Genomic DNA, 16,463 nt, shown 5'->3' with positions numbered 1-16,463 from the left:
TTTCTTTCCCTTTTTCCTTCATTTCTTTCTCCTTTCCTTCATTTCTTGCTCTTTTCCTTCCCTTCTTGCCCTTTTCCTTCCCTTCTTGCTCTTTCCCCCCCATTTTTTGCCTCATTGATGATTTTTTTCCCCCCTTTTCATCCACTTTTGACCTTTGCCTTGATTTTTTTCCCCTATTTTCCTCCAACTTTTGCCCTTTCCCTTCAATTTTTCCTCTTTTCCCTCCCAACATTGTTCCTGTTCCTGATATTTTTGCTTCCCCTTCTGCTGTTTTTTAACCTATTTCTTCACTTTTTTTTACCCTTTTCCTTACTTTTTTCCCTCTTTCCTCTCCATTTTCTTTGCCTTTTCCTGGACTTGTTTCACCTTTTCCTGATTTTTAGAAACCTTTTCTTATTTTTTTGACTCTTTCCCCTGATTTCTTTTGCCTTTTTCTTGCTATTTTTTGACTTTTCTTTGACTTTTCTCATTTCCCCCCTCACTTTCTGACCATTTTGCTCAATTTTTGTTGCCTGCTGTCTTTTCTTTCAGCTTTTCCCTTGCTTTTCCCAACTTTCCTTTGATTTCCCCCACCTTTCCCTTTATATTTTTTGCCTTTTCCTCTATTCTCCCTCTTTTTCCTGGATATTTTCTTCCTCTTCCTTGACTTTGTTGCCCTTTCCCTCCTCTTTTGGGCCTTTTCCTTGATTTTCTTCACATTTCATTGATTCTCTTCTCCTTTTCCTCCACTTTTTTCAACCTTTTCTTGACAACTTTTGCCTTTTCCATCCTTATTTTGGCCTTTCCTCTCCCTTTCCCCCAACTTTTCCTTGTCTTGTGCACCTTTCCCTTGATTTTTCCACCTGTTCCCTGATTGTTTTCACATTTTCCTTGTTATTTTTGACCTTTTCCTTGATATTTGTTGCCTTTTTTACTCTCCCCCCTTTTTCCTTGATTTCCCCTTTCAATGTTTTTCTCTTCTTTTCCTTTGATTCCCCTCCCTTTCCTTTGACGTTTTTCTCCTTTTTCCCTTGGTTTCCTTCCCTTTCCTTTGACTTTTTTCCTCCTTTTCCCATGATTTCCCTCTCTTTCCTTTGATTTTCCTTCCTTTTTCCTTGATCTCTCTCCATTTCCTTGGACTTTATCTCCTTTTCCCTCAATTTTCTTCCCTCTTCTTTTGACTTTCTCTCCTTTCCCTTCTCTTTTCTGTCCTTTTCCTTCTATTTTATCTCCTTTTCCTTCCCTTTTCTCTCCTTTCCCTTCACTTTTCTCCTTTTCCCTTCTCCTTTTCTTTCTCTTCACTTTTCTCCCCTTTCCTTTCCCTTTTCTCTCCTTTCCCTTCCCTTTTCTCCCCTTTCCCTTCCCTTTTCTCTCCTTTCCCTTCTCCTTTCTCCTCTTTCCCTTCCCTTTTCTCTCCTTTTCCCTTCCTTTTTTCTCTCCTTTCCCTTCCTTTTCCTCTCCTTTCCCTTCCTTTTTCTCTCCTTTCCCTTCCTTTTTCTCTCCTTTCCCTTCCTTTTTCTCTCCTTTCCCTTCCTTTTTCTTCCCCTTTCCCTTCCCTTTCTCTCCTTTCCCTTCCTTTTTCTCTCCCTTCCTTTTCCTCTCCTTTCCCTTTTCTCTCCTTTCCCTTCACTCTTCTCCCTTTTCCCTCCTCTTCTCTCTCCTTTCCCTTTTCTCTCCCTTCCCTTCCCTCTCCTTCCCCCACCTCTTCCTTCTCGTTTTATTCCCCCCCGCCCCCCCCGCGCTCCGTTTCCCTTTCCCTCTCCCTTCCTGATTTATTTTCTCCCTGTGTCGGGGTTTTTTTTCGGGGCTGTGTGTGTGTGTGAGCCGCGTGTGGGGCTGTGTGTGGTGCGTGTGTGTGTCCCTCCAACTTAAAGCAAACTCATTTCCCCCTGCTAAAATACAGCATGACTAATGGCTGGAGCATGTAAAAAAATCATTGGGAAAATGTCCTTGGAAGACGAATGCATTTTCAGCAGAATAATTAACTTAATTAACAAATTCACATGCATATTCATCAGGCTATTAATGTCTTCTCAGCTCAGCTTGACGAACATTGCGGTAATAACCATCTCATTTGCATAGAGCATTCGACTGCTCTCCAGCACGGCGGAGGAACAACACAGCGAGAGGAGGAGGAAGGAAGGAAGGAAGGAAGGAAGGAAGGGAGAGAGGGAGGGAGGGAGGAAGGAAGGGAAAGAGGAAGGAAGGAGAGAGGAAGGATGATGGTGGGGATGATGCTAGCCCGACAGGATCTCTGGCGGCTTCCACCGGGGTGTTTGGGTGGGATGCCCACGTGCCCAGGGCCGTGCCCGTCGACGCCGTGCCGCCGGTGCCCGCACGGCTCCCGGCCCCCGGCAGCTGCGGCAGGAGGCAGCGGGCACGGAAAAGGGGGGAAAGAAATAAATAAATAAAGGAGGAGGGAGGAAAGGGGGAGGGCGGGGGGGGGAAGGGGGGGAAGAGGAGAGGGGGGGGGGGAAGCCGAAGAGGAGCAGTGGCAGCTGTCAGCCTAATTCGGTGAACGTGGTGCTGGTGGGCGGCTTAGAAAAACAGATTAAGGCGCCGGCGACAGGCGCTGATTCCTGCCATACGCTCGGGGGGCTTGGGGAGGGCTGGGGGGAGAGAGAGGGCCGAGCGTGGGGGGCAAAAAAGGGGGGCAAGGAGGGGGTGGGAGGGAGGGAGGGAGGGGTGAAAAGGGTGAAGGGGGTGATAGGGGTCAAGGGGTGTGATGGGGTCAAGGGGGGGAAGGGGGGGAATGAGGAGGATGAAGATGATAGGGAAGCTGAAGGGTGAAGAGGAGTGGGGGGATGGGGGGTCGAGGGGATGAAAGGGGGAATGGGCAGGATAAGGATGATAGGGAGGCTGAAGGGTGAAGAGGAAGATGGGGGTGATGAGGGGAGTGGGGGTGATGGGGGAATGGGGGTGATGGGGATAAAGGGGGGAATGGGGAGGATGAGGATGATAGGAAGGCTGAAGGGTGATGAGGAGTGTGAGGGTGATAGGGGGGTGACGGGAGCGAAAGGGAGGATGAGGATGATAGGGAGGATGAAGGGTGATGAGGAGGATGAGGGGTGATGAGGAGGTTGAGGGGTGATGAGGAGGATGGGGGTGAAGAGGGAAATAGGGGTGAAGAGGGTGAATGGAGGTGATTGGGTCAAGGGGGGTGGTGAGGGTGATGGGGTGGAGGGGGTGATGGGGGGGAATGGGGAGGATGAGGATGATAGGGAGGATGAGGGGTGAAGAGGGAGATGGAGGTGATGGAGGTGATGTGGTCAGGGGGATAAAGGGGGGAATGGGGAGGATGAAGGTGCTGAGGGCTGCTGACGTCAAACAGGTTCAGCAGCTCGGCAGAGGCTGCAGCCCTCCCCCATTGGCCCCACCCATCACTGCCACACCCTCTCTGGCCCCACCCACCCAGGGAGACTCCACAGGTGCCAGCTCCAGACCGTGAGGGGTTCCAGGGCCCTCAACAGATCATCGATGGAGGGATGGCCAAGCAGGGGACAGGCAGCCAGGGGGGCAGGGAGAGGTGCTGGGGGGGTGGATGCAAGGACAGACACACGGACAGGAGGATGGACAGACAGGTGGCATGCAGGGTGGTGGGCGAGTGCAGGGGTGGACAGACAGACAAGGGGGTGGACAGATGGACATAAGGGCAGGGACCTTCCCTTGGCCAGGAGCCATCAGGAGGGGATTCTGTCCCTGTGTCCTCCACTCCAGCAGGGGACAGTCCCTGCTGTGGCCTTTCTGTGCCACCCGGGCTGGGCACCGAGGGGCTGGGCACCCTCTGGGGCAATGGGGCTGTGACCCTGGGGACCAGGGCTGGCACCCAGACGGTTGGTCCTGGGACACCGTCCCCAGCAGCGGGTGACCCACCGCGGGATGGCCACCAGGGACCACTCTGCTCCCAGGGATGAGGGACAGAGCTCAGCCAATCCACGTCCAGGACTCGTACCCTCAACCAATCCCCTGCCTGGGCCTGTGCTGCTGGCCAATCGCAGCCTTCCCTGCCCCTGCCCCTGGCCCCACCCACCCTGCCTATATAACCCCCAGACTGGGGCCTCTTGTCCCCCCCCAGGGGATGGGGCCGATGGGGACGGTGAGGAGGATGAAGGCAAGAGAGGTCATGAGGCTGAAGGGGGTGGTGGAGGTGCCATGGGGTACCCTGGGACCTCACCACCCATGTCCCTCTCTGTGTCACCCCCCCCCGTGGCAGAGGATGGAGTGGGACAGGATCTCACCCTGCTTGGGCTGGGGGGTGCCCCCAGCACCTTCAGCTGTGCCCAGGAGGGACCCAGACGAGTGCCACTGTCCCTGGCACTGTGATTCTCCGTGGAGCCAGCAGACTCCTGGGGCATGACAGAGGGTGTGGGGGGGGTCACCAGCACTCACTGGGGTGGGAGGGCGTCGGAGATGTGGCCACCCGACCTCGGCTGTGAGGCGCCAGCAGCCCCTCCACACACCCTGGGGGACCCACCCGTCCCACTGGCACCCCTAAGATGGGCACAGGCTGAGCCCTTCTGCATGGAGCAACGGGGAAACTGAGGCACAGGGCACCTGCAGGGGCTAGGGAGCAAAGCCACCCCCCACTGCCACCCCTCGGAATGTCCCTTTGGTCCCCACGGGATGCTCCACGGGGACAAAACCCCCAAAACGAGACCAAAACATCGGAGGGAGAGGGGTCCGGGGGTGAAGGTCAGGTGAAGGTCATGGGTGAGGAGGAGGAAGAAGAGGAAGAAGGAGCTGATGAGATGAGGAGGAGGAGGTTGATGATGAGAGGAGGAGGATGCCCCCGCGCGGTGCCAGCTGCACCCATGGACAGGACAAACAACGGCAGGGCCGCAGCCCCGGCGGGCAGGCGGGTGCCAAGATGCCAGCAGTAAAGTGGTTAACCGGGCTCCAGAGCCCGAGCAGGAGCCGGAGCCGGGGTTTTGGGTCCCTTCCAAAGGAGTTAATGTCCCAGGGTATGATGGATCGGGTGTCAGATGTGATCCCCAACCCAGCCAAGATGGATGGCATCGTTCGCCCCGCGCCCGCTCTGGGCAGCATTAAGAAGCCATTAAGGAGCTCTCTGTTTTTTTGGCAACTTTAATAGAATGAAAGACAACAACAAAAGCAAAGATGATTGGGGAAGGGGGAGGGAGGAAAAAAACACCCCCAAAGCCCAGCTCCAGGATCCCTCTGGAGTCAGGATGCTTCCCGATGGAATGCCGCCCCCACCCACCCACCCACCCCCGGCTCCCAGCTTTGTGGTGCCGCCGGTGTCAGCGCCGAGGTTATGCCCCTGGCTCTGGCATGGAGGATTCTCTTCCCGCCGGAGCATGGCAGTGAGGTGCCCCCCCCCCAAAATAGCAGCGAGGATGGAAACAATCCCCTCCTCCCCTTCACACCCCCCCACATCCCCCCAAATCCTGCCCAGTTCTGCAGTCATGGCCCTGGTGCCAGTGCTGGTGCCAATGCTATGCCCCTCTTTACAGCACGGAGGAGTCTCTCCCCACCCGACCACCTTGGCCCCCAAAATAATGACGAGGAGGGAAATAATTCCCCCCAGATCCTACTCAGCTCTGTAGTCATGGTGCTGGCACCAGTGCTGATGCCAGTGCCAACACCATACCCATGTCTCTGGCATGGAGGATCCTTTACCCACCGGAGCACAGCACTGCGGTGCCCTCCTTGCCCCCCAGCACAGCTGCCAGGATGGAAATAACCTTCCCCACATCCTGCCCAGCTTCACAACCATGGTACTGCCTGTGCTGGCGCCAGTCTCGGCGCCAATGCCGTGCCCGCGGCCTCCAGCACCAAGAGGAGACACCGCTGGAGAGGATTCCTCCCCACCGGAGCACGGCAGGAGGTCGTTCGTCCTGCCCGGCCTATGGCACCGTGCCGCGGTGCCAGCCAAGCTCTGGCCACCACTGGTGCGATGAGCTGGGAGGTCTCCGCTGTGGGCACACTCGGGGGGTGGCTCTGTGCCGGGGCGGGCAGCGCCAGGCAAGGGCAGCAGCCACGCCGGGGACTAGTCAAGGACAAACCGCACACAAGCTGCTGCTGCCCGTGTGCCCGCAGGCGCGGGGCCGCCGTGCCAGCCCAGCCGTGGCCATTACGGCTGCGTGCGCCAGCTGCGACCGCCCGATCCCCCCCGTCCCTGGGGAGACCACGGCAGGGGGGTGGGCCTGGGCACCGTGCCACCGCCCGGGCACCGGGGCACAGCCACGGCCTCCGGCAGAGCTCGGCGAGGGCCGCTGGGGTCAGGCAGGGTGATGGGGAGGGTGAGGTTGGGGGGGTGGGGGCGGAGGGCAGCGATTCACCCTTGGGCTCTGGGGTAACCTTGGCACCGCTGCGGGCAGGGCATGAGCTGGAGGGCAGAGGTTGGGCAGCGCTGCAGATGTCGTTCCCCCGCCCCCCGCCCTGTTGCCCGCGGCTTTCGCTGCCGGATCGCCGGATTTTGGGTGCCGAACGGGGTGGAATTAGGATTATTATGGCAGCTGCGCTCAGCCTGATTGGTTTTCGCTGGGAACTTGTTGGATTTGGTGGGATTAGGGCAGGATCCCTCCCCTCCGCCCCGTGCCAACTCGGGAAAGGCTTTAACGGCTCCAAGCGAGCGGGCACCGGGGCCGTGGGATGCTTCCAAAAGTGCTTTTTTCCCAATTACATTTAACCGAAAGAGGGATAATTAAGTCAAATTTAATTAGGAGCGCGCAGAAGGGTCGGGAAAGCCGGGAGGCTGCTCGCTGCCACCCTGCCCCCGGGTTGTCTGGGCACGGCGTCTGTCTGTCCTGCTGCCTGCATGGGTGGATGGATCCCATCGGCTTCATCCCGGCGGAAGCGGGATGGAAACGGGGGGGGGGTGGGGGGGGGGTCCTGGCTGTGAGAGGGTGACGTGAAGCCCCCCCCCCCCCCCGCCATGTGCTGTCCCCATCCCTTGCTGTGTCCCCTCCAGCCCTGCAGCCCCGGGTGGGTCTCTTCCACCCCTCCGCTTGCGTTGGGGCTGTTGGGATCCACTGGAAGCAGATGGGATCCATCCGCCAGGATCAGGCTGCCAACGGGGAGCTGAATCTGGGCCCCGGTGCCCTCTCCGTCCAGCACAGAGCTCCGGCGTGCCCGGCCGAGCCAGAGCTGCCAAGAGAAATGGGCATATTATGGGATGAACGCGGGCCAAGGCAAGGGCTGGGATGCAGCCGCCGTAAATCAGCTTTTAAGTAGCAACAAAATGGACATTTCCCGTCTGAAACGAGGCACCGAGCTGCGGCGGGAGCCCGGGAGGGGCTGGGGGCATCGGCGGGGGCATGGGCAGGGTCTTACCCAGCAAACTGGGGCGTCTGGGGGGCTGCAGAGCCTGGGGAAGGGAAGGGAAGGGAAGGGAAGGGAAGGGAAGGGAAGGGAAGGGAAGGGAAGGGAAGGGAAGGGAAGGGAAGGGAAGGGAAGGGAAGGGAAGGGAAGGGAAGGGAAGGGAAGGGAAGGGAAGGGAAGGGAAGGGAAGGGAAGGGAAGGGAAGGGAAGGGGTTGTGCTTGGCTGTGCAGGGTGCTCAGGTGGGCACCACCTGCTCTCTGCAGCTCCTGGACAGGGCCAGCCCAGCGTCTGCTGGATCCAGCCTCCACCCCAGGCTGTCTCGTTTGGGGGTTTGCACCTTTCCTTCCCCTTAGAGGTGAGCAGGGGGCGAAGGGGCTGGAGACCCCCGCGCTCTTCAACAGAGCTCAGGCTGTCCAAGTGCCCTTGGCCCTGGGCGATCCCTTCCCTTGGGTACCACCTGGATCCCCTCTTATTGCTTTACCCTCTCCCAGCCCATCCATGCAGCCTCCCCAGCGCTCGCCGTGCCCCACGGGAACGTGGGGGCCTCTCTTCAACCCTCTGGCATTTCCCACCACCACTATCCCACCACCACCACCACTGCACCTCGGGTGGGGATGGAGACGGAGGTCAGAACTCAGCCCCACACCGGCAGTAGGGTTAGGGGTGGGAAATGGGGGGGATCCGACCCTAGAGAGGGCTGGGGGGCTCCAGCACCTGAGCTCCTCTCCAGGCTGCTACTGGCAGGGGCGTGATGGGGACATAACGGGGACACGACGGTAAGCCGGGACAGTCCCCAGGGGGGTGCACACACCCCACCCCCGCCTCACACGTGCGTGTACCCGGCGGGGGGGGGGGGGACACCAGCTGGGCCAAACCCCCACTCCAAAATTGCTCCGCAGCCTCCGGGGCCGGGTCGGGCCAGGCTGGGCGGTGTTCGGGGCTGAGGGGCCAGGCCCCCCAGGCTGGGCTGCAGACAGGGAGGGGGGGGGTGTCGGTGCTGGCCCCCCGGGCTGGGCTGCAGGCGGTGCCGCATTCCGGAGAACCAGCATTTGCTGGCGGCCGGTGCCAGCAGGCGTTGGCAGGTTTGGAGCTTCGCAGCGATTCCAGGCACAGATGTCCTTGTTTTAACTCCTCTGCGATGGAGCCTGGCAGCCCGGGGGAGGGGGTGAGAAAGGGAGGGGAGGGGGCGTCTCGGCAGCCCCCGGTGCGGCGGGGACCTCTGCCAGCCCGACCCGCCCCGGTTACAGCTCCAGGGACAGCGGAGACCCTTCCTGTCCCCGCGGTCACCATTTCGGTGTCCTCATCGCACAGCACCCGGGGGGGGAACCTCCCCGCACACACACTCCTGACCACCCCCACTCCTCCCCTCGACTTTTAAGCCCCTTGAGAGAAGCCACCAGACTCCGGTGGGGGTAACGGGGCCGCCTCCGCAGCTCGGTGAGAAGCCCGGCGCCGGGAGGCTCCGGTTTTTACGGTGGCTGCGATTTTGGCAGGGATCTGGCGTTAATTTCGCTGCCCGTATCCAGCCCGCGCCGGGTAATAACGAACAGATGCCGTGAAATTTAAACTGAAGCAATGACTCCTCCTCCCCCCCCCGCCACCTCCCCACGGCTGGCACTCGCCGGGTGGCAGCGGCGACCCGGAGCTGGCGCTCGCCCCGAGTCCTGCCGCCGTTCTCAGACGGGTCGAGGGCACTGGGAGCACTGGGGGGCACTGGGAGTATCTAGGGTAGGGGAGTGGGGCGGAAACCACCCCCCGCCACCCCCTCGTCTCATTCTGCCCTTGAATAGGGGGGGTTGAACCTGAGCCAGCTGCCACAGAGAGGTCCACTCCTTGCTGGACCCGCTCCGGTCCCCCCAGGCCGAGCCGTGCTGGTGTCCCGGTAACACCCCCGCATAAATTCCGCCCCCACCCGGGGTGAATTTGATGCCACCATCACGCAAAACCTTCTCGAAGCCCCGTGGGTCGCAGCTGTCAGGCAGTTCCCGACCTCCCCTCCCGGAAAGCCACCGAACGGGTATCGGGACCGGGCACCGGAGCCTTGTACCAGGACCCGACACCGAAGCCTTGTACCGGGACCGGGCATCCCGGGCATGCACCGGGGCCGTGTACAGGAGCTTTGCGACGAAACCGTGTACCGGGGCCGCGCACCAAAACCTTCCACCGGAGCTTTGCACCGGAGGTTTTTTTCCAGAGCTTCGAATCGGGGCCATGCACCGAGCGAGGGGCCGCATTGCGGGGCCGGTCGGTGCCGGAGTGGCGGGGCGGGTTCCCGCATCCCTTCGCTTCGGCGGGGCCGGGGAAACAAAAATCTCGGGAATGAAACGGAAAAGCGCAGTCCCGCCACCGGCACCGACGCTCTCCGCCACAACCGGCCCCGGGCCCTTCCCGGGAACAGATGTCGGGGGCCACTCGCAACCCCCAGGTCCCCTTCCCTCGGCCTGGGCATCCGCCCGTCGCCGCCCCATCCTCGGGCTGCGGTCCCGGTGCCGGTCGCGGGGTGCCGGCTGAAGGGCATCGCCGGCACCTGGCTCCACGGAGGAGCTTCCCGGGTCCTCTCCCGGGCGTTTTCCCCGGAGAAACGAGGCCCTTCCCGGGCGAATGCTCGGGCTGGAGCCGTCGGAAGAGGCTTCGCTCCTCTCCGGGAGCAGCGAGTGCCGGGGACCGGACCAGGGGTGCGCGAGGAGAGCTTGGCGGGGGGCTGCTCCCCTCCCGGTCCCTGTTCCCCGCCGCCCATTTACCCGAGCCGGGCCCGGCACGTCGGGGCCGTGCTGGAGTCGTTCCCCTTTTTCAGCCCCGGCGGCCCCGGGCCCGGTCTGACCCCAAACCTGCCCAGATTTCCCTCAAAAGCCGCGGGGCCTCTCCCGGGAGGAAACCAGAGAGAGTCCGTCCTCGGGGTGCCGCCCCGGTACACGTCGACACCCGCGGGCAACCGACTCCCGCGATTCCCGTGGGCAGCGACAGCACACGACGGGGAGCCCGGTGCCCGACGATGCCCAGAGTCCGAGGCTGCCGGGCGGTGATGAGCCCCGGTGGCGGGGACGGTCAATAGACCGATGCCCGTTCGCCAGAGAAGGCGGAGGAGCGCTGGAACCCGTTCAGCACCGCCGCGGCGGACAGCTCTGCACCGGGCACCGCGACGGGGCTTAGGGCATCCACAGGGCACCGGCACTGTGAACTGACAATGGCATGGGCACCGGCACCGGGCACCGGGCCGAAACTCCCGGGGCACCATCGGGCTCTGGCACCGGGAATCGACACTGGCACCAGACACCTCATCGACGCTGCCGGGGCTCCGGTGGGCACTGGCACTGGCACCACCCCGGCAGCCGAGCGTGTACCGAGGCCAGCAACCCATCCTTGGCCGCCGCGCACCCTCGCCGAGGCCATCGGCACCTCGGTCCTGTGCCAGCTCTGGGCACGGTTGTCCCGGGGGACCGGAGTGGTGCCACGGCTGTGGCTTTCCCGTTAACGGCGGATCCGGGACCGAGCCGGGCCGCTGCCCCGCTGCCTTTATCGGCGGGAGGGGGGACGGCATACACTCACACCGCCTCCCCGGTCCCGGGGGGGACACCCGTGGGGCAGAGCCACGTTATATCAGCGCCGCCCCACCGCGGGCCGCGCACTCGGGCGGAGGCACCGGGAGGTACCGGGACGTACCGGTGACGACCCCGATAGCGGCGGGAGGGGGGTCAGGCCGGTGCCCCCTGTGCCCCGGCGCGGAAAGAAAGCGGCGAAGGCGGCAAAGTCAACATTGAATATTTATTAATCGCCGTCGAAGGACGCTCGGTAATTACAGGTTCGCCGCGAATCGCACCGGCGGCGGCGGCGGCTCGTCACGGCGGGGACCCGGCTGCGAGCGTCCAGCGGGGCCGAGAGGGTGGGGTGGGGGGAGCCCCGGGTGGAGGGGGAAACGGAAAGGGAAGGAAACTGGGGAAGGGGGACACCGGTGCATGCAGTTCTCGCCGGGCCCCCCCTACCCCACCCCCCCCCCTCCAATCCCGACCCCGGGGACCCCCGCGCTCCGCCAGAGAAAAGGGGGGGAAAAAAAAAGCATCCGCGGCGGGGAGCGGGGAGCGGGGAACGGGGCGGGGGGGGGGGGAAGGGGGGGGGGGAGCGGAGAGAGGGGGGGAGGGAGAGGTGGGGGGAGGGGAGGGGGGGGGTGTCTTGCATATCGTTGGCCATAAATATTTATTAATCGAAATGAAACGGAACGGAAACACGAAAGCACTTCTGGTGTCGGACAGGCGGGTCCCCTTTGCTACAACGGTTGTGGTTTTGTTTTGTTTCTTTCTCTCTCTTTTCTTGCTTTTTTTTTTGTTGCTTTTTTTGTTTCTTTCTTTCCTTTTTTTTTTTGTTTTTACCCCAAAACTTTTCCTTTTTTTTTTTTTTTCCCTTATTTTTTTTTTTTCTACCTCTTTTTCTCTTTTTTTTTATGTTTTTGTTTTGGTTTTTTTTTTTGTTCGTTTCGAAAGCACGTCTCAAGAAATCCTCCTCCTCCTTCCTCCTCTTCCTCTTCCTCTTTCTCCCTGCTCTCCCTTTAATGCTGGTTTCTCAAAGGTGGGGGCGGGCACGCTCCAGGGGAAAAAAATAAAAGTAAAGAGAAAATAAAATAAAATACAATAAAATAAAATAAAGTAAAGTAAAAAAAAAATTAAATCATTTAAAATACGAAAAGAAAGGAAAAAGTCAAAGAAAGAAAGAAAGAAAGAAAGAAAGAATAATCCTCAAAGAATCTGAATTACCGAACGTTGCCTCGGCTCCCGACCGCGGGAACGCGGCAACCCGGAGCCGGGCCGGGCTCAGCCCCGCCGAACCCCCCCCTCCCTTTCCCCCTCCTCCACCACCTCTCCCGGCCCCCCAACCCCAACCCCACACCCCCGAACCCCGCTTGCATAAAGCCCGGCCCCGGTTCTACCGGTGCGGGAGAACCTAGGGGAAGGGGAAAGGGAAAGGGGGTGGGGGGGAGGGGGCTCCGCGGGGCTGGGGGAAGGGGGGGGAGAGATTTGTCATTTTTTTTTATCATGAATTTTTTTTTCGCCTTTTTTTTTTCCTCATTTTTTTTTCCTCTTTTTTTTTTCCCTTTTTTCCCTTTTTTTGTTGGATTTTTTTTGTTTTGTTTTGTTTCCTTTTTTTTTCCTTTCCTTTCCTTATTTTTTTTCTTTCTTTCTTTTTTTGTTTGTTTTTTTTTTAACTTTTTTTTTTTTTTCCGTTTCAAGTTTTTGCAAACAGGTAAAAAACGTCCTGACACACGCGCTGCGAGAGGAGCTCCCGGGGTGGGGAGCGGGGCCCTGGGGGGCCCCCCCAAAGCAAAGTGCATCTCTGAGCGTCCGCCGGGCCGGGCCCGCTTGCATAGATAGAAAATGTGGGTTCCTCCCTTCGCCTCTTTATTGCTTCGGAAAGTTTCGCTCCGCGGCTCTCCGCGGGCTCCTCTCGCCCCAACGGGGCCGGGGCAGCGGGTGTCCAATGCCGGGGGGTAAGGGGGAGGTGGGTGCGGGAGTAAGGAGGTGTGTGTGGGGGGGGGTGGGGTGGAGGAGGGTGGTGAAGGGGAGAAAAAGGCTCCAAATGGGGTGGGGAGGAAGCGGAAGGGGGGAAGAGGGGGGGAGGAAAACCGTATGAAAAAGAGATTTAAAAATGGAATCGAAACGAATTCGAGAGGAAAAGATTCGGCTTGAGCCAGTGGGGTGGGCTCGGGGGGGGGGGGGGGCGGCTTCGACAATAACAGTAGTAAGAATAATAGTAGCGATAATAATAATAATAGTAATAAAAGTAATAATAATAATAGTAGTAATAATGATAATAATAATTAATAATACTAATAATAATAAATAAGAAGAAGAAGAAGCAAGAAGAAGGAAGAAGAAGAAAGAAGGAAGAAGAAGAAAGAAGAAAAAAGAAGCAAAGGAGAAAAGGAAAAGAAGAAAAAGGAAGAAAAGAACAAGAAAAAGAATAAGAAAAAGAAGGAAAGAAGAAGAAGAAGAAGAAGAAAACATAAGAGAAAAAGAAGAAGAAGAAGAGAAAAACAGAAGCGAAAAAGAAGAAAGAAAGAAGAAAAAGAAAAGAAGAAGAGGGGGGAAAAAAAACCCCAGAAAATAAAAAGAGGAAAAGAAATAATGGTGGAAATAAATTATTAAGTAAATGATTAATAACAACAATAATATTAAACCCCGGCTAAATAAATAAGAAACAATAAGAAGGAATGAACTAACTGACAGATAAGGACAAATGAACGAACTGACTGCTAGTAAGAATTGAAGGAAAAGGGGAAATCCTCCCAAAAAAGCACTTTTGTCCCCACGGGGCGCAGGGACCCGCCGCCGGGGCCGGGTCCCCATATTGCACCAAAGCCCACGGCGGAGCCCTCGGGGGCCGCTCCGCGGGTGTGTGTTTGTGTGTGTGTGTGTGTGTCCCCATCCCGTGTGTGTGTGTCCCCCCCCCATCTCCCCGCGCCTCGGGGATGGGTCGGGGTGGAGGGGGGTCCGAGGGTGGGGGTGGCGATGATGGGGGGTGGGGGGGAAGGATGGGGTCAGTTGTGGAAGAAGGCGTTGAGCTCCTCGTACATGGGGCCCCGCTCATGCGGGAGGTGCATGTCGTAGGGGAAGATGTTCTCGGAGTGGACCCCCCCGCGTACCCCCGCCGAGCCGAAGACCAGGTTGTGGCCGGTGGGGCGGGAACCGGGCAGCGCCGAGTAGTGCATAGAGTAGTGGTAGCTTTTGTCGTGGTCGGGGGAAGAAGAGTCCTGCTTGAGGGAGAAGTTGCCGTTGATGCAGAGGGGGGGGCTGAGCCCCCCGTCGTACTCCGAGCTGTTGTAATCGGGGGAGGCGTTGCCGTAGATGCTCTCGTAGGCGGACGAGCAGTAGCTGTGTGTCCTCAACCCGTGGGCACCGGGCCCGGCGGCGGGTGGGCACTGCGCCGCGGCCAGCCGCGAGCAGGGGTACGGGTAAGGGTGAACGGCGAAGGAAGCGTTGGGACCGTGAAAACGACCCCCTTCTTGGCCTTGCTCCGTGAGGAAATTGCGGGAATTGAGTTGGAGGCAACCGGCCACCAGGTTGGTGGTGGGCTGCGAGAGCCCCTTGCACAGAGTCTGCACGTAGGAGACCAGGTCGGGCCGCTTGCCCGAGCGCAGGATCTCGGAGAGAGCCCAGATGTAGTTCTTGGCCAAGCGAAGGGTCTCGATTTTGGAGAGCTTTTGGGTTTTGGAGTAACAAGGAACCACTTTGCGCAGGTTGTCCAGGGCCGCGTTCAGGTCGTGCATTCGGTTCCGCTCCCGGGCGTTCGCCTTCTGCCGCCGCAGCTTGGACCGTTCCAGCCGCGCCTTGGTCATCTTGCGTTTTTTGGGACCCCGCTTCTTGGGTCGTTCACCCTCCGCTTCCTCCAGGCCTTCCTCCTCCTCCTCCTCCTCCTCCTCGTCCCCTCCTAACTCCCCTTCCTCTTTGCTTTCCCCCAGCGACCCCTCGGGCGGTTCCTCGGGGGGGGCGCAGCCCTTCCCTGCCCGTTCTTCCTTCTCGCTCCGCGCATCCTCCTCGCACTCCTCGGCCCAACCGGCGAATTTCGGGACCTCGGGGACCAGGCTGGGCTCGCTGAAAAGTCGCGTCAACATGGTGGCTGCAGCGGGGGGCAAAGAGCCAGGCGTTACCGGCGGCCCCGCCGCGCCTCCCCCCCTCCAACCCCCTCCCCAGCACCACCCCGGGGAGCGGCTCCGCGGCACCGAGGCCGCCGAAAACGAATTGAGCGCGGAGCCGCCCGCTGCCGCTGCCCGTCCCGGCTGCCCGACCCCGCTGGCACCGGAGCTCCCTCGGGGCGCGGCGATGACCCCCCGACCCCCACATCCCCCCACCCCCGGGCTTTCCGCTGCCGCCGCCACCGCCCGTGTCCCGCTGCCCAGTACCGATTTCCTCCCGTGTTTCCCTCCACCAGTCCGGTCGGTACCTCCCGCCTCCCTTCCCCGGTGCCCCGCGGGCCGGGCCCAGTGCCTCCGGCCGCTCTTTGACGCCTTCAACTTTTCCCCGCCGCGGGCAGGGAGCGGCCCCGGCCGCGGCTGTGTCACCGCCGTCCCGGGGCTGGAGGGGCTGAGGCGCGGCCGCCCCCCCCACCGCCGTACCCCCTCCAACCCCAGTCGGCCCCTCCCGGGCCCCCATTTCTCCACCCCAGTGTTTCGCTCCCACAGCCGCCGGTGAGGGGCCCATAAAATGCGGCGGCATCGAACGGCGGCGCGGCGGGGGGCGGCGGGGGGCGGCGGGGGCGGCCGCGGCCGGGGACCCCTCCGGGGGAGCGCGGGGGTGTCAGGCGGCGGCGCTACCGGGGTCACCCCCGGGGCGGGCGGTGCCGGTGGGACCGGGGCGGGGGGCACCGCCCGGGGCGGGGACCGAGGGCGCTGGAGGGGAGCAGAGAGGCGGCTCCGCCGGGTCAGGGTCCCCGGGGGCGGCGGCGCGGCGGCTTCGCGTTGATTTCGTTGATGCCGCTCGGCCGCTGCTGCCCGCTCCGTCCCACCGGGATCGCGCAGCCCTGGGGACGCGCCCAGCCGGGGAGGTGTCGGGGGAACGAAACCCCCAACACCACCTTCCCCCCCCCCCACCTCCCCGCTTCCATAACCCCTATAACCCTCAAGGGAGGGAGGTGTCTCCGAGTGGGGATTAGGGAAACCCCATCGGTGGGGCCGACGGGGAGCGGGAGAACTGAGGGCCGAAGGGAGAAGGAAAGCTGGGGTTGGGTGGGTGAGGCGGGGAGGGGGTGAAGGGGGAAGGGGGGGGGGAAAGGGCGAGACGTGGCGGAGAAACAAAATCAACATGGAAGTTGCCTTTTCTCCATTCAAGTTTCCACCGCTGCCCTCCCAACCCTCCACTTCTTACATAACTCACCTTCGGGCGGACCGCAGGAATTCCTATTTCATTGTTCCCAGCATCTTCTGGGACTGGGACGTGGCTCCTTGAGGTGCTCCAGCCTCCTGCAGTCCTCTATCCAAAAGGAGGCGAGAGTGGCATCTCTACCCAGCAAAGGGGGGTACCAGCTCTGCTGCCAGTGCCATATGGTTGGCACGTCATGCGCGAGAGCTATCACATGAGAGCTAATGATTGACATGCGCTTGCATTCAGGGAGATTTGTCTCTCTGGGGAAGGAGGACTCGCCATCTGTCACTCTGTACTCAAAAAAAAAAAAAAAAAAGGGAAAAAGAAAAAAAAATAAAAAGAGAAAAAAAAAA

General features: G+C 60.2%; 1 protein-coding gene across 1 annotated transcript; it reads right to left on the bottom strand.

The window, feature by feature from the left end:
• Positions 1-11,040: 11,040 nt before the first annotated feature.
• On the bottom strand, positions 11,041-16,257 carry NEUROD2 (neuronal differentiation 2). Its single transcript, XM_068166932.1, has 2 exons — positions 16,123-16,257; positions 11,041-14,869 (listed from the first exon to the last, which is right to left on the bottom strand). The coding sequence occupies exon 2, from the start codon at positions 14,862-14,864 to the stop codon at positions 13,791-13,793; it is 1,074 nt and encodes a 357-aa protein (XP_068023033.1). The 5' UTR covers positions 14,865-14,869; positions 16,123-16,257; the 3' UTR covers positions 11,041-13,790.
• Between the last annotated feature and the right edge of the window lie 206 nt (positions 16,258-16,463).

The sequence above is a fragment of the Melanerpes formicivorus genome, unplaced genomic scaffold (genome assembly GCF_026170545.1).
Source record: "Melanerpes formicivorus ecotype bairdi unplaced genomic scaffold, bMelFor1.0.p_v2 SCAF_112, whole genome shotgun sequence".
NCBI lineage: Eukaryota > Metazoa > Chordata > Aves > Piciformes > Picidae > Melanerpes > Melanerpes formicivorus.
The sequence above is the reverse complement of the archived record's forward strand: the minus strand, read 5'-3'. Positions and strand labels throughout refer to the sequence as shown.

Bases quoted from the DNA above. Each gene is read 5' to 3' on its own strand.
- NEUROD2 (XM_068166932.1), bottom strand. From the start codon at position 14,864: ATGTTGACGCGACTTTTCAGCGAGCCCAGCCTGGTCCCCGAGGTCCCG.